The sequence below is a fragment of the Myotis brandtii genome, unplaced genomic scaffold (assembly GCF_000412655.1).
Source record: "Myotis brandtii unplaced genomic scaffold, ASM41265v1 scaffold115, whole genome shotgun sequence".
In the NCBI taxonomy this organism is placed as follows: domain Eukaryota; kingdom Metazoa; phylum Chordata; class Mammalia; order Chiroptera; family Vespertilionidae; genus Myotis; species Myotis brandtii.
The window spans coordinates 18,970,296-18,994,617 of record NW_005353967.1 but is presented as its reverse complement, the minus strand read 5'-3'; the positions used below and the strand labels follow the sequence as shown (position 1 = coordinate 18,994,617).

The 24,322-nt window shown below is 35.0% G+C and overlaps 1 protein-coding gene across 7 annotated transcripts in view; it reads left to right on the top strand.

The window, feature by feature from the left end:
• Nucleotides 1-24,322, top strand: part of AP3B1 (adaptor-related protein complex 3, beta 1 subunit) — a 188,961-nt gene that overhangs the window by 102,464 nt on the left and 62,175 nt on the right. For 6 of the 7 annotated variants that reach the window (XM_014550016.1, XM_014550037.1, XM_014550027.1 and 3 more), the window contains exons 20-23: nt 3,914-4,055; nt 11,435-11,503; nt 13,957-14,029; nt 21,428-21,534. In XM_014550016.1, the coding sequence (XP_014405502.1) occupies nt 3,914-4,055; nt 11,435-11,503; nt 13,957-14,029; nt 21,428-21,534 (391 nt within the window). The remainder of the gene's footprint in view (nt 1-3,913; nt 4,056-11,434; nt 11,504-13,956; nt 14,030-21,427; nt 21,535-24,322) is intronic. The other variant, XM_005858062.2, reaches the window with a different exon arrangement.

Here is a 24,322-nt window from a genome sequence, read left to right as displayed (position 1 = left end):
TATATATACATACATATATATGGCTAAGTGACCAACTGACCAACCAGCCGGTACATATGACACGCACTGGCAATTTAAAAATGTTGACTGACTCATGCACAATACATATAAAGCTCTCGCTGGCGCCAATCGCATGCATGTGTTTCGATCTGTCATTGTTGATCATGAATTTGGTGGTTATTGTTGACATTCAACATGAACCACATTGCGATTTATTCATCAACTGTCCGACCGACCACCCACTACATATGATGCCCACTGGCAATTTAAAAATAAACGGTGACTTGCACATGTGCGATACATATAAAGCTCTCGCTGGCACCAATTGCACGCATGTTTTAATTTTATAATACTACTAGAGGCCTGGTGCATGAAAATTCGTGCACTGGAGGGGGTCCCTTAGCCAAGCTCTGCGAACAGGGCCAAGGCTCAGGACCAGCCCATGCCGTGGCCTCTCCCTCACCACCTCCTCTCCCGCACTGCCTCTGCGAAAGGAGCCATAGGGCTGGACCAGCCCGTACCACCACCTCTCCTACGGGGGCAGGCCCTCGCAGCAGCTGTGGCTTTGTCTAGAAGGACATACGGAAGACGTCTGGTCTAATTAGCATATTACCCTTTTATTAGTATAGATATTATATATACTATTTTGACATGTAATTTTTGCAGTAATGTAATTACTGCACGAATCTTTCTGCTAATTAATTTCCTTTCAATATGCACAAATCTGTGCATCGGGCCACTAGTAGGATAATGATGCTCAGTAAAAATATGGTGGAATGTCTATATTAGATGATTGGTATGAAGTTCCTAATATGCCTGGCACAAGATAAATTCTTTTTTTTTTCCAAATCATAAGAGATAGTTTATTTAGAAAGTGACAGAGGCAGTAGAAGTGAGCCAACTGGGCTGCATAGGCTCAGGAAACAAGTTACAGAGGCAGAAGGGCCCTTGGAGCTCTGGATGGAGAAAGGCACAGCTAACAAGCTTTGGGGGGATTAGAAGGGGGGAGGGGAAAGTTCCCGTAGGCTCCTTAGAGGGAGTGCACCTGCTAGGCTCTTTACCTTGAGGGTTTTAAAGACTGGGAATTTAGGGGAGATCTTGGGGGAGGATCTCAATAGGATATTCATCAGCTTTATGCTGATGTGCCAAAATGAGATTTATTCCCCGTGACTTCATCTGTTCTTGGGTATGATGGGCACAAATGGCACTAATTGGATTTCTGTTATCTTCCCTTTGGTTGGGAAGAGAAGTGTAAACCATTAGCACTAAGTGTCCTTGATTTACCAGATGGCTGTAAGCTGTTTGTCCATTTAACTGTCTCAGTTTCCCTATTCTGCTTGTCCTGGCTTATTGGCCTGTCTCATTTCTTTCTCAGAGAGGTCTATCCCTGAGATCTGTTAAGGTTGCTGAGGGAGGTCAGTTGGTCTTCAGTAACTGCTTCCTGCTGACAAGGGCTGTAGTCCCTGCACATATAGGGTATGGAAATCTTTTCCTGCCTGATCTAAGTGAGACAAGGGAATGGGATCCCAGACTGGAACAGTCTGTTAGCTGATTCTTAACAAAGTAGTGATGGTCCAGAATCCCGGAAGCATCATCGTCTTAATATCTAATTGTTATATCCAGAATCAAAGTTGGTAGATTGCTCCATATTTCATTAACTTAATCATGTAGTCCTGATACTAAGTCAGTTCAGTGAAATTGTTGAGTCTCAGTTCTGAAGAGAGTGATGCAGCTGGGCTCCCAAAGTGAGACCGATGTTGTGTAAACTAGCAGTCGGGTATTTAATAAGGGTATGCCTCTGAAAACAGAAGGAAAAAGACAAAGGTTAATGACCAGAGCAAATTACAAACCAATTTCTAAGTCTGTAAGGCTGTCAGTTGAGATTTTTAGATGTAAGTCTCAAAGTTGTTTTATTTTCTAGAATGAAAGCAAGCAGTGACAATCTGATAGATTCTCTTTATCTGCATATCTTATTTGAATATCTCTGTTGATGTAAATTCTGCATGGTTTACATAACATCAGTTATGATGATTATGAATGAGCTGTTGTGGCTATTTCTCAAGGTTATATCAAGTCCTTTGGCTATAATTTGCAAGTACAAAGCTCAGAAACAAAATTTTTAGTTCTCAATAATTCCAAGTCAAAGGATGGGATAGAAAGGAAACATTAGTTTGGAAGGTTATAGCCAAATATTAAGAAAACAAAAAAATTCATAATTCAGTTCAGTTTATGGGTGACAAAATTTTGAAGACAACTAACTAAATTAGATTCTAATATTCACAACTATGTATTACAAATTCTATTGAAACAGTTTTTCCCCTTAAAATCATCCTCATTTTTACCAAAGAGCCAAATTATGACCAATTTATTTGCTGCATTAAAGCCAGCTTCATTTTGGCCTGATTATTTGCATAAACACAAGAAGAATAGTAATTTATCATATAGGCTCTCCTAAATCTTTGCTGGAATCTTTTAAGGAATCTCCAGATTGAGCTTTAATTAACCCTCAGGGTGAAGAACCCAAGCTACACAGTTGCCATCAGGCTTTGCCTGCAATACCTATAGGTTTGGGCAAATTCCTCAAGTTCTTGAGATTCTTTCTTTGCCATCTCCCAGGAAAGCAACCTTTGTTGAGATGCCCCCCCCCCCCCCCCACATGTTCTTATGGCACACTATACTTTATTACTTACCTTATTTTCTTGTCAATGGCACCTTACTTCTCTGTGTCTTCAGGGACAGCAGACTGTGTAAGGCAGGCACGTGGAGATCATCTGTATCTTACTAACCATTGTTATCCTCAGCACCTAACAGTGCAAACATTTATTATTGATAAAACATCTTTCAGAAATAAAAATACTTTTTATATAATAAAAGAATATTTGAAATCAAAAGCAAATATTGTACTTAATAGTTTTTCCCCCATTTATTTGTGGGCAATCAAATATGTGTTAAATGAGAAACAAAGTGAATGAATGAATGGCATCAGCACTTAGATTTGATCATTTGGTATTTTAAAAATTTATATTTAATTATCCTACTTTTTTAAAAGTAACACTTAAGTGCATTAGAAGAATTCTCTTTTGAACTGGGCAACATTTTCTCATATGATATGTTTTAGGGTCACATTTAGGAACATAGGTAAATAATTTTCTTGGACAGAAAATTTATAAAATGCAAGTCTATATTAGCAAAAGTCCATGTATAAATAACTTAAACTTATTAACAAACACTTAATAATTTGAGACAGCTTTTTAAAAATCAGCCTAAGTATCTTTAAAGTCATTACCGTTAGCACTTAATATATATTCCTGGTAAATCAAACATTCAATTATTAGTTTTTTCAATTTAGGATATAATTTTAAGTTATTTTATGATCTTTTGCATTTGAGATTGTGTGATGTGGTATAATTAGTTTTGAATGGGATCTAATTTATTTGATTGTAGATACTATAACCTATATTATTAGTTCACTCTATTCTGGGATTTTAAAACCATATTATCGTCTATCAATCTATCTATTTATTTAAATATATTTTTATTGATTTCAGAGAGGAAGGAAGTGAGATAGAAACATCAGTGATGAGAGGAGAATCATTGATCAGCTGCCTCTTACTCACCCCCTACTGGAGGATCAAGCCTACAACCTGGGCATGTGCCCTGACTGGGGAATCGAACCATGACCTCCTGGTTCATAGGTCGACACTCAATCACTGAGCCACACCAGCCAGTCCATCATCTTTTTAAATACTAAAAAGAAGTGGTTCTCAGTGAAATACTCTTCTCTAGTGAATGTTAGGATTTATAGGCAAACTGGACAAATGGCAACATTTGTCATTTGATTTTTTCAAACTACTTAAACTTGTTTATATAAAGGATTTAAAGTTGATATTTCAAAATTTATTCTTCTACATAGTGATTCTGAAGGTGGGGAGACGGAAAATGAAAAATCTGAAACTTCAGATTCTTCCAGTGGAGAATCTAGTTCAATAGAAGACAGTTCTTCAGAATCTGAATCAAAATCAGAAAGTGAATCTAAATCCAGAAAAGTCACCAAGGTAAGAGGTTACACATTTGTTGTAATTGAAAGTAAATGTTTTCATAGCCTTTTCCCAATTAAGAATAAATATTTCTGAAAATAGTGTTATAGAAAATCCAAGAATCTAAGAAAGGAATTGAATATTGTCACTGACAACTAAAACACTATCTTCATTCATCTGCACCTCTGATTTTATATTATTTTTTTCTAGGTAATTGCTTCCCTCATAACTCAACCCTGCAGAGAAGTTAGAAATTTTTTTTAACCTCATCATTTGCCATGAATTAAAGAGCTCAGTAGTTATGAGTATGGCCTTTGTTGTTCTTGGCTAGGATGTGACAAGGGAGTCTTTGCTAAAGGGGAAGTAAAAGGAAGTGCAGAAATAGTATTGAGCAAAGGAATATAAATGTAAATGTGGCCTATGAAATTGAGACTAATAACCTTTTTTAAAATATCAGGTGTTTTGGATAATATTTTCAAAGCTTTAATCAGAGGATATACATTCCTTAACTAATAAAAATTCAGTAGCCATGTATTTAAAAGCAAAGGTAAGAACCATTTATGTAATAGAATGTTACACTTTTTGATATATTTTTAACCTTGTCTGCTTAGCAGCAAAAAAAAAAGTATAAATTGCAAAAATGCTGTTATTAATACAAAATTCAAACCTAATAAATATCTTTCTGATCTTTAGTTATTACTCCCTTCCTATCGATGGATCATGTTGATTGTAGGCTTCAAATGCATTTTTGTTTTGTTTTTAAACTTATTAATTTTATGTGTGTGTGTGTGTTTAAATTGATTTTAGAGAGAGGGATAAAAAGATAGAAACACTGATGAGAGAGAAACATCATTAATTGTCTGCCTTCTGCATGCCCCCTACTGGGGGATGGAGCCTGCAATCCAGGCATGTGCCCTGACCGGGAATGGAACCTTGACCTCCTGGTTCATGGTCCGATGCTCAACCACTGAGCCACACCAGCTGGGCTCAATGAGGTTTTTAAAAAATAAACTGCATTCTATATGTTGAAAATATGGTCAAGTCTTATCTTTTAAATTGAATTCAATTTTTTTTTTGCTGAAGAAGAATTCAATAAGACAACATTTATTATTGATAAAACATCTTTCAGAAATAAAAAATACTTTTTATGTAATAAAAGAATATTTGAAATCAAAAGTAAATATTGTACATAATAGTTTTCCCCCATTTATTTGTTCTCTACCTATCAGTTTCTCATCGGAGTAGCCAAGGATGAAAATAAATCCATTGAAGTATATAATTGCCCTCCTCTATTCAGAGATTTATTGTTAAAGAATAAGCATGTTTAAAATTAATATTAGTCTTACCATCTTTTAAATATCCTTGCATATAGTAAAACCTATTTTAAATTTGAATTTATATTCAAAACTTGTCTCTATATTATATACTAAAGGCCCGGTGCACGGATTCGTGCAGAGGTGGTCCCTCGGCCTGGCCTGTGGGTATTGGGTTGAAACTGGCTCTCCGACATCCCCCAAAGGGTCCCGGATTGCAAGAGGGTGGTTCTCAGGTGATGCACCCCAGAATCAGGCTCCCTTCTCTCTGGTTTCGGAGGAGTCACCTGTTTACCTCAGCTGCCAAGTCACCACAGCTCAGCGGCTCCTGCATTGAGTGTCTGCCCCCTGGTGGTCAGTGCGCATCATAACTACCGGTTGGAGCGTCTGCCCCCTGGTGGCCATTGCACATCATAGATACCGGTCAGATGGTTGGACGGTCGCTTAGGCTTTTATATATAGAGATATATCTAAGATTTTTTTTCAAAAATTTACGTAAAATCTTACAGGTTTATTAACCTGACCTTGTATAAAACTTATTACATAGTGAGTTTGATATCCTCTGATTTTCTACTTATATTAAATTACAAAAAGCTTAAGGTGTTATTTAAAATGAAATAAAGGGGCTTTAGAAATTAACAGTAAGTATAACCCAGATTAAGAAGTCAGTGTTTTTAAAAATGACCAAACAAGAAATCAGTGAATGTCGAGCGGGTGGAATTAAAATGAGTTATTCTTTTCTTTTTAATTTAAATTCTTTATTGTTTAATGTATTACGAGTTATCTTAGGAAGTTTTGTAAAAGTTGAAAAATTAGTGCCTGTATAGTATTGGAAGCAGGGGTTTAGGACCCCATTAAAAAGCCACAGAGGTACCACCGATCAGCAGTTCAATTTGGTTCTTGTTTGTTAAAGACTATCAATGATCAGATTGAATTTCTTTATAATTGAAAATATTTTACTGTAGAATATCATTATAAAATTTCAAAGTATTTCAATGATTCAAGACTCTTGAGAAATTCAAGTTTTATTCATGTTGTTGTTAGTTTTATGTCTATGTGTTTTGCTTATGTAGCTTACTTTCTCTATAATAGAATGCCTTTTCCTGTCTGTAATAGACAGACACGATGGGTTGTTTTAATTTATTAGTTGGAATATTTTCTACCTTGGAACCCCATATTTTTTTCTTTCTACTTTTTTCTGAGTGATTTGGAGTCTACCATGAAATTACAAGTATACCAATTTTCTAATCATTGGCAACTCTGTAATTATAGAAGAGTCCTTCTTGCACCAAGTGTTGTGGCTTCTGCTATAAATTATGAGTAATAAAGGCAGATGGTGGGTGCTTTACATTAATTTAGTATGACAGTATTTTAGTTCTGAAAATTCATAAGATCTAAATCTGCAGCCAAACTAGATCCTATACTTTTACTCTTTTTCTTTCTTTTCTTTTATGTGGACAGTGTGTTTTGGGAATACTGAGCACGAAAATGAGAACTTGAGGTACCTTGAATATGGTGGTCCTATGGGTTAGGCATAGTGTTGTACTTGTTGGGCAATAATATCTTTATCCTTCGGTTTCCTCATCTATAAAGTAGAAATGCTGATACCTACTTTACTTCTTTCAGGTGCTGTTATAAAAAATCTAATGTGGAAAATCATTGTAAAGCATTATATAAATATAAAACATCAGTGTTAACTTTTTTTAAAAATCCTCCCCTGAGGATTTTTTCCATTGCTTTTAGATAGAGACAGGGGAGAGAAGGAGGAGAAAGAGAGAGAGAGAGAGAGAGAGAGAGAGAGAGAGAGAGATATTTAGAGAGATTGATATGAGAGAGACACATCGATTGGTTGATTCCCACATGTATCCCGACTGGGGCCAGGTAATGAACCTTGTAACCCTGTTCCCTTGACCAGTAGTCGAACCTGCAACCCTTCAATGTGTGGGTTGATGCTCTAACCAATGGGAAACACTAGCCAGGGCAGTATTAACATATTTTTACTTGTACATTAATTCCATGAGAGCAACAATATTAGCATTATAGAACACCAATGCTAAAAGGAACCAACATTTTTTAATAACTCTTAGGTCTTCTGTACGTTTTTTTCATCTTTTTATACCATTCAAGTTATAAGTCAACATTCAGGGATGACCCCTTAAAGCTTGCAGCTTGTGATCTCATCCACTTCCTGCAGAATACTGAGCTGCCATATGCTGTGTCTCCTACCACTCTCTGCTCTCTAACACACAATCTGTTTACCCTTATTTTTCTTTGAATACTGATAGCTCTGAGTAAGTGACCCTATCCACTGAACCAAGAATAAGTCCTACTTCCTTTTGGCCTTGTTTTGTTGAGAATCATCAGCTTCCTTTGCACCTTTAGTCTTTTTCTTCCATAATGCTTTCTCTGCTAACCAAAGCACTCAAGTTTTTACTAGCATTTAAAGAGAGAGAGGGAGGAGGGAGTTGAAGAGAGTCAGAGACAGTGAGAGTGTGTGACAATGAGAGTTTAGAAAAATAATCTAGATATTCTCTATGTACTGCCTCTTAATTATTTCTTAGTCCCTTTGGAATTGGTTTTCACTTTTATCACTTCTTACAGATACTGCTCTGAAAAGTCAGCCATGATCTTCCCCCAACCCAGTGGCCTTCTCTCAGTAATTATCCTTCTCGGAACGTTCATGACTCTTCCTCTACTACTTGAAACTCTGCATCCTTTTTCTTTTGACTTCTTTGACCTTTCAGTCTTTTGATTGCTTCACTTTTACCACCTTGTGACACCCAAGTGTGAACATTGCCCCAAAGTTAGTGCTTAGTATATATTATTTTTCAAAAATAGTATGATACATCATCTGTATATATGATAGCATTGTACACTTGAGACATGTATAATCTTTTTAACCAGTGTCACTCCAATAAAATTAATTTAAAAATACATTACATTAATAAATAAAAGTTAATGTGAAATATTTTGTTTTGTCTTTTTTTCTCTACAATTTTTCCTATTGTGAGACCTATTCACTCCTATAGTTTTAACTAAAACTTATCTGAAGTCTTCCATAATATTTCTAAGTCCCTTCAACAGCTATAACATTTCCCCCCAAATTCAAGCCAATTTCTTAGATCTGTCAGGAGCCACTGGTTTCCCGAACCTATCGATATAGCCAGAAGGACACATGCTCTGCCATTTGGTACCAGACTTTTTTCTCCCAGATCTGTAGCCCCAGAATTGTCTTTGATTCCCCCCCTCATCCTACATGTTCATACAGTTGCCAAGTCTTAGAGGCTCTGTTTGTTGTTTCTCATACCTGTTTCTTCTTTTTCTACCACCACCACTCTAGATCAGTTCTTTATTACCTCACTCATAGACCATTGCCATTGGTCATTTGCAGAGCTTCCCCAATCCCAGTCCTTCTGTGCAGCTGCCAGATTAATGCTCACATTACCTATAATGATGCTCCATTATCATTCAAGTTCAGTAAATCCTCAGACTAACATGTCCAGACCTTCTTTCTAGACTTAAACCCCTTTGTGTTCCCTGTGTTCGGATCCCAATATACTATTTTTTGTTCTCTTAACATGCTGTATACTTTTCCATTTCTATGTCTTTGTTCTTCCTCTTACACTTCTCTTATTATAGGAAATACAAGCTGAGGAGAAAGTGGCCCCTTATAAAAGGGTGGTCCCTCCACTTGTAGTTGAGAAAGACTGCATGGAATAAAAACCATTATTGATGAGAGGGTATTACTCATGTGAATGGTGTAGGGACAGTCAAATGGTAAGAATCTCTGTTGAATTATGTTCCTGAAGTGTTTGTCATTTGACACCATGCCCCAGCAGATTCATAGGATGCAAAACCATAGTCATACATTCTGGTGTTATGTTTGTAAGATCGTATTTTTTATTTTATTTTATTTTTTCAGAGAGAGGAAGGGAGATGGAGAGAGAGAAATATCAATGATCAGCTACCTCCCGCACACCCCCTACTAGGGATCAAGCTCACAACCCAGGCATGTGCTCTGACCTGGAATTGAACTGTGACCTCCTAGTTCATGGGTCGACGCTAAACCACTAAGGCACATTGGCCAGGCTCTTTGTATTATTGAGAGATGTCCTTAATTGAGATCAGATATTGTCAGTAATGACCAAAGAAAGTTATCTTGTTTTCAGTTACAATTATTTTGATGGGCAAGCACATTTTTATTTTTAAGTGTTTGTTTGTGAAATATCTATAATAGAGAAATATTTTAATTTGAGTCTAGTCCTTTTTATGAAATAATTCTTTTGCCCCAAATAATTGGGTTTAAAAAATTTTTGGCATTTGGTCTGAGATAGGTTATGGATAAGAATGGAAAGAACTGCCCTAACTGGTTTGGCTCAGTGGATAGAGCGTCGGCCTGTGGACTCAAGGGTCCCGGGTTCGATTCTAGTCAAGGGCATGTACCTTGGTTGCGGGAACATACCCAGTAGGGAGTGTGCAGGAGGCAGCTGATCGATGTTTCTCTCTCATCGATGTTTCTGGCTCTCTATCCCTCTCCCTTCCTCTCTGTAAAAAATTGAAATATATATATATAAAAAAAAGAATTTGAACTATTTTCTACCCTATTTGAGATGTAGGAAACAAGTTTTACTTGTGTTTTCACAAGTATTTATCTATGTTGCAATTATATAACTTAAGTGAATATCGTAGAATATTGGTTTTTACTCTTGAAATTCAAAGCTTTGCCTCTTTAAATTTATGTCTTTCCCAGTTTAGTTGATGTTTTAAGTTCTCCAGAATAGAAATATTATTTGACTTCAATTGAAATCTTTAAATAATAGTAAAGGCCAGGGGTCCTCAAACATTTTAAACAGGGGGCCAGTTCACTGTCCCTCAGACCGTTGGAGGGCCGGACTATAGTTTAAAAAAAACTATGAACAAATTCCTATGCACACTGCACATACCTTATTTTGAAGTAAAAAAACAAAACGGGAACAAATACAATATTTGTATTTGCATGTGGCCCGCGGGCCGTAGTTTGAGGACCCCTGGTAAAGGCCATTAAGCAAGCTTTCTTATTGAAGTAGATATAACTTAATAGGGTAGATTTGTTTAACAGTTTAGACTAATTTTTAACTTACAAAGAAGTCTTAATTTATTGATAATGTACTTTTTTGTTTTAAAGCACAGTGTAAGTGTGAGCCTCAGATTTTTAAAATCAAAATTGTTAGATGATTTGAAGGCAAGAGAGTCTTTAAATGGTACTTGATTGGTAATTCTAATTGAAAATATTTCATGCAAATATCTTGCTCTGTGAGGCTAAAAGTTAGCCTTGAATTTTTGTTGATTACACAGCACAGTATGGGTTTAACAAACTTTACATACTTAACCTGTTCTGTGGTTTAAATTTCAAACCTCTTTGCGATAGTTTCCTTTTAGGGAGCATATTTGGTGCTTGTCGTGTAAGATCTTTTTTCTCTACTTGCTTTTTAAAAAAAAATCAGCATGAAAATGAGCATGCATAATGCATAAAAAAACTTTACAGATATATTTACAGATATAATACAAACATAATTTTGTTTGTATTATTTGGAGTTTAATAAGAATTTCCAGGATCTTTTATTTATTATTTGAAATGACATATATTAAATAAAAATTAGTTTCTTAACCCTGTAACTTTGTATTTCATTTTGAGAATGTTGATGTGTTGAGGTGTATAATCGAATACCATAGAAACAAAATGGGGACTTGAGGGTGATGAATTGATAACTAGGTATTTTTGTAGTGAGATTTTAAGATCAGTTACTGTTGTCCTTATAAAAGACTAATACAGTCACTCAGCTGTTAAAAACCTAATTCTCTATTTAAAAAAGTATATACAAAAACAAATTATCTGTGATTCTGCCTGATATCTTCTCAAGTACTAACACAATGGAAACAGTGGGTGATCTGTCAATGTGTTTGGTTTGTCAATGATGGTTTTGTATAAATATTGGGAGGGTAAGGAATAAAATTCACACAGTAAAATATGATTTCATCTGCCTTTTCTCTGCAGCTCCATGGCTCATGCTGCGGTGTGAAATTCTCATTTTACACACTTTGCAGGCGGAGCACATGAATTATGCATTGAGCAAGAAAAATCTCCTGCCTCAAGTCCTATATGCATTTACCCAGGTTCTGTCTCTATTACCAAGATGAATTGCAAATGGAGAAATGTTTGATGGAATAGGGCTCTTAACTTCTTTGTTTAGAATTCAGATTTTTATTTTTATAGTAGATCCTTTAAGTATGAAAATGTTTTGAACTTACTATGGATTTTTTAAAATGAAAAATGAAATATAACATAAGAGAGGAATGCCAAGCACATCATGAAGCTTTTTATAGCCTTGATTCAAAATGCAAGGCTTTTTCAATTTAGTAGAAATGACCATTATCTATTGCTAATGTTGTATTTCAGTCATTGGTTATTTGCTGTTCTCAGAAAGTCAATGAAATTCTGTCCTTTTGAGAGCCATTTTTTCTTTATGTTTTAGGTTTTAAACCAATTTCACATGCAGCTCTGTCCTGTGTTGTATGTGACCTGATGTGTATTTAATAGATATTGTTACAAACTCTTAGCTGTGAAGTAGAAAATAAGGTATAGACTTGCCTGCAGCTTTAACTTTATCTCAATTTGAAAGGTTTCTAATTTTTCAGGTAGGGATGTTACAGTTCCATAAAGACAGTCATGCACCATTGTAGCTTATAGGAAGCTACACCCATTGTGCTCAGCATAGCATGTTGATAAGTCACATGGTGATAAGCTCTTTTTGTTATATGTTCTTTCTTCACAAGGATGATATTGTAGTTGAGATGACATTTGCTTTCTGAGCCTGTTTTTGTTACTTACAGCTTTTACATTTCAGCTTCAAAACTAATATTTCTTCTTTTTTTTCCCCTAGCCCTAGAAATTGTTATTCATTTGAGGTGTGGAGAGAGGGGTAAATGCTGTTTATAATAACTAATGAAAATTAAAACCCATCTAGTTGATTTGGAGTTTTCGATGGCAGAAATAATTAACTTGAAAAAAAAATCAATGCTGATGTTTTTATTTAGTGTTTTAATAGGTATTATTGTGTGAGTCTTGAAAATATTTTTTTCTGAGTATTGGCAGTAGGGGAAAAACAAACAGAACTTAAAATCTTCTTAAAATGTTACCTAACATGAAATTTGGTGTATTGCTCTTGTTCACGTAGGCATGGTGTAGTAGTAGCTTGCTAAATTTTTGTGGTTAGAAAAAATACTTCAAACATATTTGTAATAATTTACATATACAATAAGCTATAAATTCCTTTGATAAATTATAAATTATCTGAAGTAGGGACTATGTCTGTTTTGGGTGTGTTATTTCCATTGCTTAGCACAGAATCTGATACATATTAAAAATTCTATGTATATCTATTAACGAATGAATGAATGAATGAACAAACAAAACAATTTAGCAAAAACTTAAGTTTTGGCCTTTAATTTGAGAAGATTTAATGCAAAAAGAAGGTAAACATTATAAAGATAAGTCATGACCTTGATTCAAATACATCTATTTAACACCCTAATCTTTGTTTGTCTTTAATTGTTGATGATGCTACTCCGTACTGCACTTAATTTTTTTTAAAAGATTACACATTTTTTTCTGAATCTCTAAGCAAACTATGTATACCTCAGGCTTAGAGACACTTTTCTAGTCCATGGTTATCCAAGTTTCAAAAATATAGTAGACTGAATAAGCAAATCTGAGGTAGAAGAAGCCCTAATTATGTGCAGGTATGTTTTGAAATACTTACTCTCCCCAAAGGAAAACAGTAAAGAAACTTAGTGAATTATTTTCATCCTAAAGAGCAGGAACCTGAAAATGTCCGGTCAGGCCCATTTATAGATTTTAATGAATACCTTTGGCAGAAGAAGTCTGACACAACCAACCCAGTGTTGAAATATTAAGTACCTGGTACAATGTATGTCACAAACTACATCTCAGCAAGGCTAATCTATCACATGCCATTGACCATCTCATATATTGTTTGTTTTTTTCTTAAATCAACTTGCTTAAAAATTATTTTCAAGAATATTTGTACTCTTTCTAACAAAGAGCCACATTACTTTTTTCTTTTTTTTAGAGAGAGAGAGGAAGGAAGAGAGAGAAACTGACCTGTTGTTATACTTACTTATGGATTTGTTGGTTTCTCCTTCTATGTGCTTTTACCGGAGATCAAACCCTCAACCTTGGCATATTGGAGCAACAATCTAACCAACTGAGCAACCTGGCCAGGGCCACATTACATTTTTTATGTTAGCAAAACGTTGTCAGATTATAAAATAATTATTTCCCTTTAAGTTTTCTTTTGAAGGTTCTTTATAATCTTTAAACACAAAATATTTTAAAATAATTAACAGTTTGCATGGTGATTAAGAAATACCATATGCTAACGAAAATAAAAATTTTGATTCAGAACAACCATCTTGTGTACCTACATAGAAGTTTGTTTTTCTTATAAGATTATGCAAAGGAAAATGTTTGTTTTAAAACATAAAGGACTACCTCATAGGTTTTTTAAATAGAACATGCAATAAATTATGTATTTCTTATTTTATAGGAGAAAGAAACAAAAATAAAGCAAGATAGAAATCTTATTACCAAAGATGTTTCACTTCTTGATCTAGATGATTGTAAGTATTAAAATTAAAATTTTTTCTTCTGTGTTTAGTGACATGTTTTATTTTTGGAGTACCTTTCATTTACATGTCTCAAAGTATATTAACATCTATTATAAAAAAAATTATAGATACACATAGCAAGAAAATTTTAGAAATTGGTTTTTTTAGTATCTTTTAATCTATTTAGTATCTTTATTAGTATCTTTTAATCTAATCTATGTATTACTTGAATAAATATAATTGTTCAGACAAAAGTGCACAAATTATTTTTAAGATCTTTTGCTTTAGTAATTTATACTTGTTTTAGTAAATAATTATCTATATTTTACAACTTCCTACATTGTTAAATGTTGACTGTGGGGATTGAAACATTTAACTTAAGGAGGTAGGGAATTAGGAAAGTAATTACAAATATAAAGTACACCACCATCTTCCACTTGCCACACTTTTGATGGAAACAGAATTATGTACAAAAAGCTTTTGGAGGCCAGTATGGCTATACCTATCAGTATTTTAACTGCAAAAAAATCTTTGTCTCAGCACACCCACTCCTAAGAACTTAGAATCATACAAATATACTAACCCAGGTGTGCAAAGATGTATACCCATCTTCTCCTTTGTTGTGAGAAAGAGATAGTGGAATTGACTTTGTTGGTAGGTACATTTTGCACTACAAGAGTAACAAGTAAGACTTAATGAATATTAAACTACTATCATTTTTCAATATAGTTTTCCCGTGCTAGAGGTGAGTTATGTTTGTAGGTTGTTTCATTCTTATAAACAGAACATAAAGCTGTTGTATTTATATCATTTACCTGGACTGTTTCATGACAAATTCCTTAATATAGGGAAATCAAAATATATGATACAGAGACATACTTAATATAGAGAAATTAAAATAAAATTGGAGCCAAATTTGGATAATTTTTCATGTATTGGCGAAGATTTTAAAGTTTACATCATTTTTTACCTATTGGCGAAGATTTTAAAGCAACATCCATTATTGCAAAGGTTTAGAGAAACCGGCATTCTCCATATGTTTTTGATAGGCATATAAATAGGTGTAGCTTTTTGGAGTCATTTTAACAATATCTATTAAAATTTAAATTGTATACACCTACCAATTTTGACCTAGCAATTCTTTTCTAGGAATTTATCTTACAGATATAGTCAGGGATCCAGATACCTGAATAGGTAACAACTTATATAAGAGATATAATAGAGTTGCAAAGTATAGTAACAAAATGAGGAGGAAAACAAAAAGCTACAAAGGCTTGTGGCAGAAGTATGACCTGCACTTACAGATACAGACAAGTGGAGTGTTATGGGAGAAAAGCATTATTGATAATGGCTCTTAAAATATTGACTTCATTTTATACTACTTATTAGCCTGCATATATTAGTTCTCCATTGTCAATGGCAAGCAGTTTGTTGATCAAAAATTAAAAAGTTATTCTCCATTTGCATAAGTTCTAAGCTGTGAGAATTTGATTAGTTTTGAAAGGGGGGCAGAGCCCTAGCAGGTTTAGCTCAGGGATAGAGCATTGACCTGCAGACTGAAGGGTCCTGGGTTTGATTCTGGTCAAGGGCACATGCCCAGGTTGCGGGCTTGATTCCCAGTGGGGGGTGTGCAGGAGGCAGCCAGTCAGTGATTCTCTCTCATCATTGATGTTTCTGTCTCTCCTTCTCCCTTCCTCTCTGAAATCAATAAAAAAAATTTTTTTAAAGGAATTTAAAAGGGGGGCGTCTTATTTCATATAAGAGGCACATCATAATCCACAGAGGTTATTTGTTCGTTACACACTACATACCAGGAAAACTGCAAGTACTGAATTTATCTATGTCTTAATTCAGAAAACATTTATTAAATAAACACTTGCTATGATCTAGGTAATCTGCTACATGCTGGAGTTTCTAAATGGATACAACATTGTCCCTACCCAAGGAACTCTCAGAATGTCATAGGTGAAACACATAAAGTGGCCATTAGATTGACACATTATAAATCAAATGAGATAAGAGATATGCCCAGAATGCTGTTGGGTATTGGGGTACCTAACCCACCTAGCAGTTTCCAGATGTAACACAATGCTTGAGCTGAGTGTAAGAATTAATAAGCAGTTGGAGGTAGGAGAAGAAAGTAAGGGAAGTAACTGCAAGGAAGAGTAAGAGCTCTCTGGTGCCTGAAGTAATCATTGTTTCTCTCTGAGGAAGTGTACTTAGCAACCCTAGCAATGGACTGGCTACTAAAAACAGTTCTGTGGTTTGAATAAGTAACTTGATATTTCCTTACTCTGTTAGAAATCAGAGCCCTTTAATCAATTGAGTTAATTTGTGTCTCATTTTATTCATTTGTAAAGTAAAAAATAAATGGCTGATAATTTCTACGGTTCCTTTAGGTTATGAAATTACATGACTATTTCATGAGGTTAGTTGATAATACATTAGAAAATATTTATGCTGAGGTAATGTATGGCCTTATGATAGATTAGGCTTAGAAGTAGCAATATGCCTTCTCTTTTCCAGTCATATTTTATGTTTATGTAAATTAAAATATTTTTTAGTACCCCATACTATGTCATCTCAATAGGATGATCATAAAGCAGCAATCATATTCTGGTGCTCTTTTATAGGAAATGTAAACCTATGTAATTACACTATTACTACAACTAACTAATTGTGAAGACTTTTAAAAATTTATATCACCCGACAGTAATCATGCTTCAGATATGCCTTCTGATATGTGATATCATATTGTTGAGTAAATTGCAGTACAGGCAGTAGCGTGGAGTGGCTAAGAGGACAATGGGGCTAGCTAGACTGTCTGAGTTCAAATCCCAGTTCTATTACTTACTAGCTATGTAACTTTGGGCATGTTATTTAATCTCTTGTGCTTTAGTTGCTTTATCTATAAAATTGGGAAAATAGCAATACTTTTTTAGAAGCATTAGTAGGATTAAATTAGTTGATAAATGTAAAAGCACTTAAAGCTGTGCTTGGCACGTGATATGCATATTTAAGGGTGATCTATGATGGACAGAGATGATGCCAACAAAGATGCCAACCAGTTAAATGACTTCACATTAAATTATTATATGTGAAAGTTTTACTTCTTAAAGTTTAAAGCAAAACTTTGATCAGAAAAATAATTATAATTATTTTATTAAATATACTTTAATAAAGAAAAAAACTTTTTGTAGAGGTTTTTTTCCCCTCTGAACTTAATGGAACTGGCAAAAGCCCTGTATGCTACCAAAAATATTTTAATTTCTTATTTAAAAAAAGAAAGAAAAATAAAAAATGGGTTTTAATCCAAATACCTGGGTTTACATTCTGACAATCAGTTCAAGTTCTTTTCAAATCCCTCTTCCCCCAGATTGAATCATACTGACATACTGTTTTGTTATTTGCTTCTTTCTCTGTTTATCATACACATTCCTTTCCAGGCCATAAATATTCTTTAACAACCTTATTTTTAATGACTGCATGGTTATTCTTTATATTGTTGTAATAAATTCTCTTTAACAGGTTTACTATTGTTACACATGTAACGTGTTTCCATTTTTTGCTATCATAATCAGTGAAGCAATACACATCACCATAAGTATATTATTGCATTATCTCCATGACTGTTTCCTTAAGATAAATTCCCAGGAGTAGAATTGCTGGGACAAACACTTTAAAGAATTTTGTTGGTAAAATTGCCTTCCACAAAGCTTATACGACCTTATACAGTATTAGTATGAGAGTGCCAGATTCCTTATACCCTTACCTTTGCTGAAATTTGTGTTATTTAAAAATTGCCTTTGCCAATATGATAGGTGGAAATGGTATCTCATTTTAATTTCTATGCCATGTTATTTTAAAACAAACTGCATAGAGTCATTTTGTTTTTTACACATTAATTAAATACTTCAGCATAGTGAGCTGGCCTCAGAATCCAATTTAGGATAAACTTTCAGTGTCAGCTTTCATCTTGCCAGACCTGTTAACAGATGTGTAATCATTTCCTTAATACCAGAGCCTCTACCTTCTAAAATGATATTAAAAGCCTATCTTTAAGAGTCAAACTTGTTTGTGATATGAATTTTCCTCTCTAGTCTTTGATACCTTTTTCCTAAGTCTTTAGCTGAGCCGTAGTTGAAATGAGAGGCTTTCTTAACTCACTTTTTATTATTAAACATGGGCATGTAATATTTTAGATGGATGGTTGGATGGATGGGTGGACGGACAAACATGCATTTAGAATCCACCAGAAAAGTTACCTGCTGCTTGGAAAGGCAACATATTTTGATCCAAGTTAGAAGAACCCGTTTCTAGTCCTACTGTGGTTCTACATTCACTTGTTTTATGACCTTGGCAAGCCTCGATCTCCTTATGCCTCAGTTTACAATTTCTTTAGTATAAATGTCTTTTCTGTCTTCTCACTGCCATTATCTTACTTCAGTCCTTTTCACATCTTGCCGAAACTATTGTAAATTCTTCCTCACTCCAACCTAAATGCTTTTTCTTCAGTCTGTTCCTTATACTACCACTTGATATCCTCTTTTTGGTAGATTTTTAACTGTTCCCTTTAGTGTACAAGATAAATCCAACCCTCTTAGCTTTCCAATTTTCTACCTCTCAGCCTTTGTTTACATTTTCTTACCCAGTAATTAACCAATTTCTTTCTTTCCTCTTATTCAGATCCTATATTACTGAAAAACTAGACTTCATTCCCTCCTATTCATGAAGCCTTCTCTTACCACCATATCCCCATTGATCCTTTTTTTTTCTTTCCAACTCCCCATGGCACTTGCTTAACTGTACAGTGGTTTTCAACATGTGTCTAAGGAAGCCTGAGGATTTGTAGCAGCGCTTCAGGCACAGCAAAGGAGTGCAAATGAGAAAGCAAGGGCTCCATTTCTCCTTCACCCAATCTCCACTCTGCTTTTTCTATTGTATATGTTGAGATTTTATTTAAGATTTCCTTTGAAATTTTTCTTCTTTTGGCAATATCATATGGACTTTATAGTTACTTTTATTTTTTTACATCAAGCATGTGTATCTTTTTTATTAATTAGATGTTCAGTTATTTGAAGACAGGGAACATATCTTGAACCATAATTTGAACGTTGTCTCTCCCTTGCTCTCATTCAAGAAATATTTATTGCTAACTTTATGAATTAATATTTGTCCTGTCTAATTTATGGGATATTGTGAGACTAAAATGAGAAAATGATGCTTTGAAAAATGATGTCAAATTAAGTAAATGTTACTTTATAGTATTATTTTGGAGTGAGAATTTGAAGGAAGCTAAAACTTTTTTCACGTTTTCATTTATTTCACTCAGCAAACAGTTGAGCAGTTACTTAGTACTAAAAAAAAGTCTGCTTATACAGACTAGTGGAAATAAAAACATATAAAGACAAATTTGTATTATGAGAGAAATATGGTTGTAGAAGGATGTCCACACATTTCTATGTAATAAGGAAGGCACATATAAGCTGTGTTTAGGTGAGTCAGGTTGTACTTTCCCTCTAAGTGGTATCTTAATGGGTAGAAGTTGCAAAGTGAACAAGGCAGAGAAGAACCTTCTAGGCAAAGGAAATAAAAAATAAAAGGCTCAAAGATATGAAATAAGATCTTGGAAAATATTTGATAGCAGCTGATAAAATTGGAGGTAAGCTAGACCTGTGCTTTCCAATTTAGTGGCCACTGGCCATACATAGCTACTAAAATTTAAATTGATTAAAAATAAAAATGCAGTTCTTTAGTCATTATAGCAACATTTCAAGAGCGCCTTAGGTGTATTTGCCTCTGGCCATCACATTGGACAGCTCAGCTACAAAACATTTCCATCATCACAGAAAGTCCAATTGGATAATGCTGAGCCTAGATCATAGAGCACCTTGTGCACGTAATTAAAGATTTGGACTTTTGCAGGCAATTGTGAGCTTTTCAAGAGTCTTAAGGAGAGCCCAAACCGGTTTGGCTCAGTGAATGGAGCGTCGGCCTGCGGACTGGAAGGTCCCAGGTTTGATTCCGACTAAGGACATGTACCTTGGTTGCGGGCACATCCCCAGTGGGAGGTGTGCAAGAGGCAGCTGATCGATGTTTCTCTCTCATCGATGTTTCCAACTCTCTATCCCTCTCCCTTCCTCTCTGTGAAAAATCAATAAAATATATTTTTTTTAAAAAAGAGACTTGAGAGAAGTAACATGATCAGATTTGCATTTTTTAAAAATTTTCAAACTTTCAGGTATCTGATCTCTAGTACTAGCACATAGCCTTTTTTAAAGAAATCGTTCCAATTTTTATTTATAAAATTAATCAAAACGACAACAATAGATTTACAGAGCCATATATCAATAACAAACCAGGAAGGGAAGAAATATTCCAGAGACACCTTGAAAAGTTTCAAAGGAATACACACTAGGCTAAAAACCTACAGCTAAGCTGTGGCTGCACCACAGGTTATATTTATTCCTGCATTTTTTTTCAGTAAGTTCTTATATTTGCTTTTCTCTTTTCCAACTTGTCTAGGTTTGGCTTTGTGTTCAAAAAATTTTTTCCGATCTTTGTCCAGTTTTAGCCAGTGATAACCACCTTGATCGGGTGAATGCCCACGTGTACAGTTGCTGCACCCGCTCGATGTAGATGACATACTTCTTCCTGTACACCTGCACTACCTTGTGATTTGCTGACCTTTGTAGTGTCCTCGAACCACCGAGACCTCGTGGTCTCTGCGAATGGGCATGGAGCGGACGCTGTACTTCTGCCGCAGCTCCTTGGAGAGCGGGGAAGCAGGATCTTGCGGCGTTGAAGTGGCGTTTGCGGTTTTTGCTGCGGACTTCATGGTGACCGTCTGGCGCCGGAAGTGCTCCCTAGCTAGCACATAGCTTTTGCTGAAAGTATGATTAGAAGGGAATTAGGTAGCCTGTGTCTCTATTATTATTACAGTGGAGAATAAAATAGAGAAAGTATTTAAACACCCTTTTAAGACTTATAACTAAACTGGAGAACTCCCTTGAAAGCTATTGTTATTCTTTATATTAGTCTGAAAAAAAATGTTTCTTTTTTTAATTTTTATTTCTTTGAAAAAATGTTTCTTTACCTTTTTCTTTTAGTGAAGTTGCTGGATGATAAATGTTAGTGATAATGTTATGTGATAAAAATTTTCAAAAACTATTACTCAAGATATTTATATCCTTATTTTGTTATAGGATTTGCCATTATGTTTTGAAAGCTAAGACTAATAATTGCCATGACTTGTTAATAACTTGACTACATCAAGATGTTAAATAGCATTGCCATAAATTTATTAATCAATGTAATTTAATTAGACTTACTAACAAAATAAAAATGTTGCTTTTAATAATATGAATTAAATTTTCATGCACATTTTCTAATTTGGGCCTTTTCTTCCAGTTAACCCGGTATCTGTTCCAGTTGCACGTCCCACACCAGCTCTTTCTCCAAGCCTGATAGCTGATCTTGAAGGTTTAAATTTGTCAACTTCTTCATCAGTCATCAACGTAAGTAATTTTCAAAATATATTAACTCAGTTTTTAAATGATGCCATTGCATCGTTTTTATTAAAATACAAAGAATTGAAGTAGATTCTTAGTCTTGGACAATTCCTCCTCTAACATGTGCATTTTTTATTTGACCTTTTTCATTCTGTAAATATTTTTTAATTTGCTCTACTCAGACCAGTGTCATCTCAATTTACTTCTGCAAGTTATCCACATTTAATTATGTGTACATTTTTCTCTGGCACTGTTCTCCATCGGTAATATATAAGGGTTCTTTGCCACTTTGAATTAGTTTATATACATAAATTTCTACCATAAAGAATTATTGTCTACATTAACAGACTTTTATTTTCACAATCATTCTGTTTCTACCATGCTGGTTTTTTTTACCTTAGACTATTAAAATTATGGGACTGTTTTCACTTGAAAATTCAATATTGTGTTTTTCTCTCAGTTATATCATTGTGCATTTACTTACATGCTTTGGTGTCTAAATTCTTCAGTGTTATTTATGGGGTGTGATTGGAAGAGAGGCCAGAGGCTTGCCTATCTCAAATAATGCCTCCTCCATCAGCCTGTCATAGAATCTGAAACTGTAATCACTTTTTATTTTTATTTTTTAATTGACTTTAGGGAGAGAGAGAAACATCGATTTGTTGTCCCATTCATTCATGCATTCATTGATTGATTTTTGTGTATGCCTTGACCAGAGATTGAACCGCAACCGTGGCATATTGGGATGATGCTCTATCCAACTGAGTTACCAACTGAGTCAAACTTTTTGAAAAAAAATTTTTAATTTTTTAAATTAATTTAAGAGAGAGATGAAGGGAAAGAAAGAACAAGAACTTTTTCTGTGTTAGCATATTAGATCACTAACCTTTCACCCTAAATCAAGTGTGCTGCCTAGGACATATAATCTACTTGGCCTCCTGTTAATTTGTGTCAGAAATCTGACAAACTAGGAGATAGAACCGTGAGTTCTGATGGGAGCACAGGTAGCTTGAATAGATCTGGTGCATCACTGGTTCCAGGGCTGGCAGGGGTGTGTAATTGGTGACCTGAGCTGCGCTGGAGCATAGAGCTGCTCTGCTGGAGTGGGAGAGAGGAGTGCCCAATTCTTGCAGATTATTGCTATAAATTCTCCCTTCGATGCAAGTGTGATTGCAAGGTCATGAAATACTCAGAAGAGCTACATGCATTTCTGTTTAGCGTTGATCAGCTCACTTAGAAAGTATAAGTGAAAACTATTAAGCTTATAATGTTGTTTTTAAGCTGTAGAGTGCAGTTACCTTCTAACCACTCAGAAATGAGTAAGAACCGTATTTGGGATTTTAGTTTGCCTTTTTTTTTCTAAAAGGACAATGTAGATTAAAAGAGATGGGGGCAAAGCAGTGAAAATAAGCAGTTAAGTCTTTCACTTATTTAAGTAATAAATATTTATTGAGTATTTGTGGTAGACTGTAAAGAGAAAGTGGTAATAAAAAAAACCTAGAGTGAAGCAGTTAGTCCTTGAGGGGAAAGGAGGCCCCTAAAAACTTGGGAGGTAGTAAAGTAGTGGATAAACCTCTTGGGCTGATATTAGATAACCAGGGTGCAAATCCCTACTTGGCAATTTACTAGTTATGTTATTTGGGGCAAATTGGTAGGTAACTTTTCTGTACCTCGGTTTCCTATGAAGATAATATCTAACTCACAGGATTGTTGTGAGATTAATGAGATAATAAATGTAAAGCTTTTAAAACAGTGACTGGCACATTGTCATTGCTCAGTCAATATTAGCTAATATTTTCACAAGTGATGCGATAATGGACCCTGAGTAGACTCTCACACTTTATTAGCTATAAGAAGAAGGCAGTTGTGATTAGAAAAGTTATAGTAAATTTTAATTCATTACAAAGTAATTGAAGGATTCAGCTTTTTAAATTAAGGAAAATATGTATTGGAATGGTCTCTTCAAAGGAAAAGAAAAGCACTCTATCCAAAGTGCGCACAAACCAACTCCCGGTGGTGCGGCTAGTGAAGCAGGATCGTAACACTCATCCCCACAAGCTAACAGAATGATCAAACAGTAGTAATAAGAATGGCAACCAGAAATGCACCAGCACCATACATGAGGAAAGGGGTAGATCTTTAAACAAAGAAAAAGTAGAACTTTGAAAAGGTTTATTTATGTAGAAATAAATTGAATAGTCTGACGCAGAATGGCTCCTAATCTCACCTCCAGCCCTCAAAACAGTACTTTAAAAAGAACATGAAGCAACAAACTGTGAGTTTTCTCATTGTGTGTACAAATTTAGAAAGACGTGGGCTTAAGACATCAGAGGAGAACTCAAAGAAAAACCCTTAAAAATTATAGTCCTCATATAATGGTGTGGGTCCTCAACAAATATAGAGGAGCCTTTTGGATCTTGAAATGAACTTCATAGGTGAGAGTACGTCCATAATTTCAAAATCAACATGTTGCCCTAATTGAATAGAAAGAAATAAAAGTAATCTACACTAATAAAAGACAAAGATGCTAATTGACCATACCTTCGCTATGCCCACCAGCCAATCAGAGCGACTATATGCAATTAACCCAACCAAGATGGCGGCCGGCGGCCACGGAGCTGGAGCAAGCAGGAGGCTTGGTTGCCCCAGCGATGGAGGAAGCAAAGCTTCCCGCCTGCTATGGCTGGCTGTGTCCTCTGCAAAAGGCAACAAAGTTTCAATTATAGAAGATGAATAAATCCCAGATACCTGCTTCCAGCCAGCCTCCACTGGGAGCTTGGGTGGTGGGGGCTGT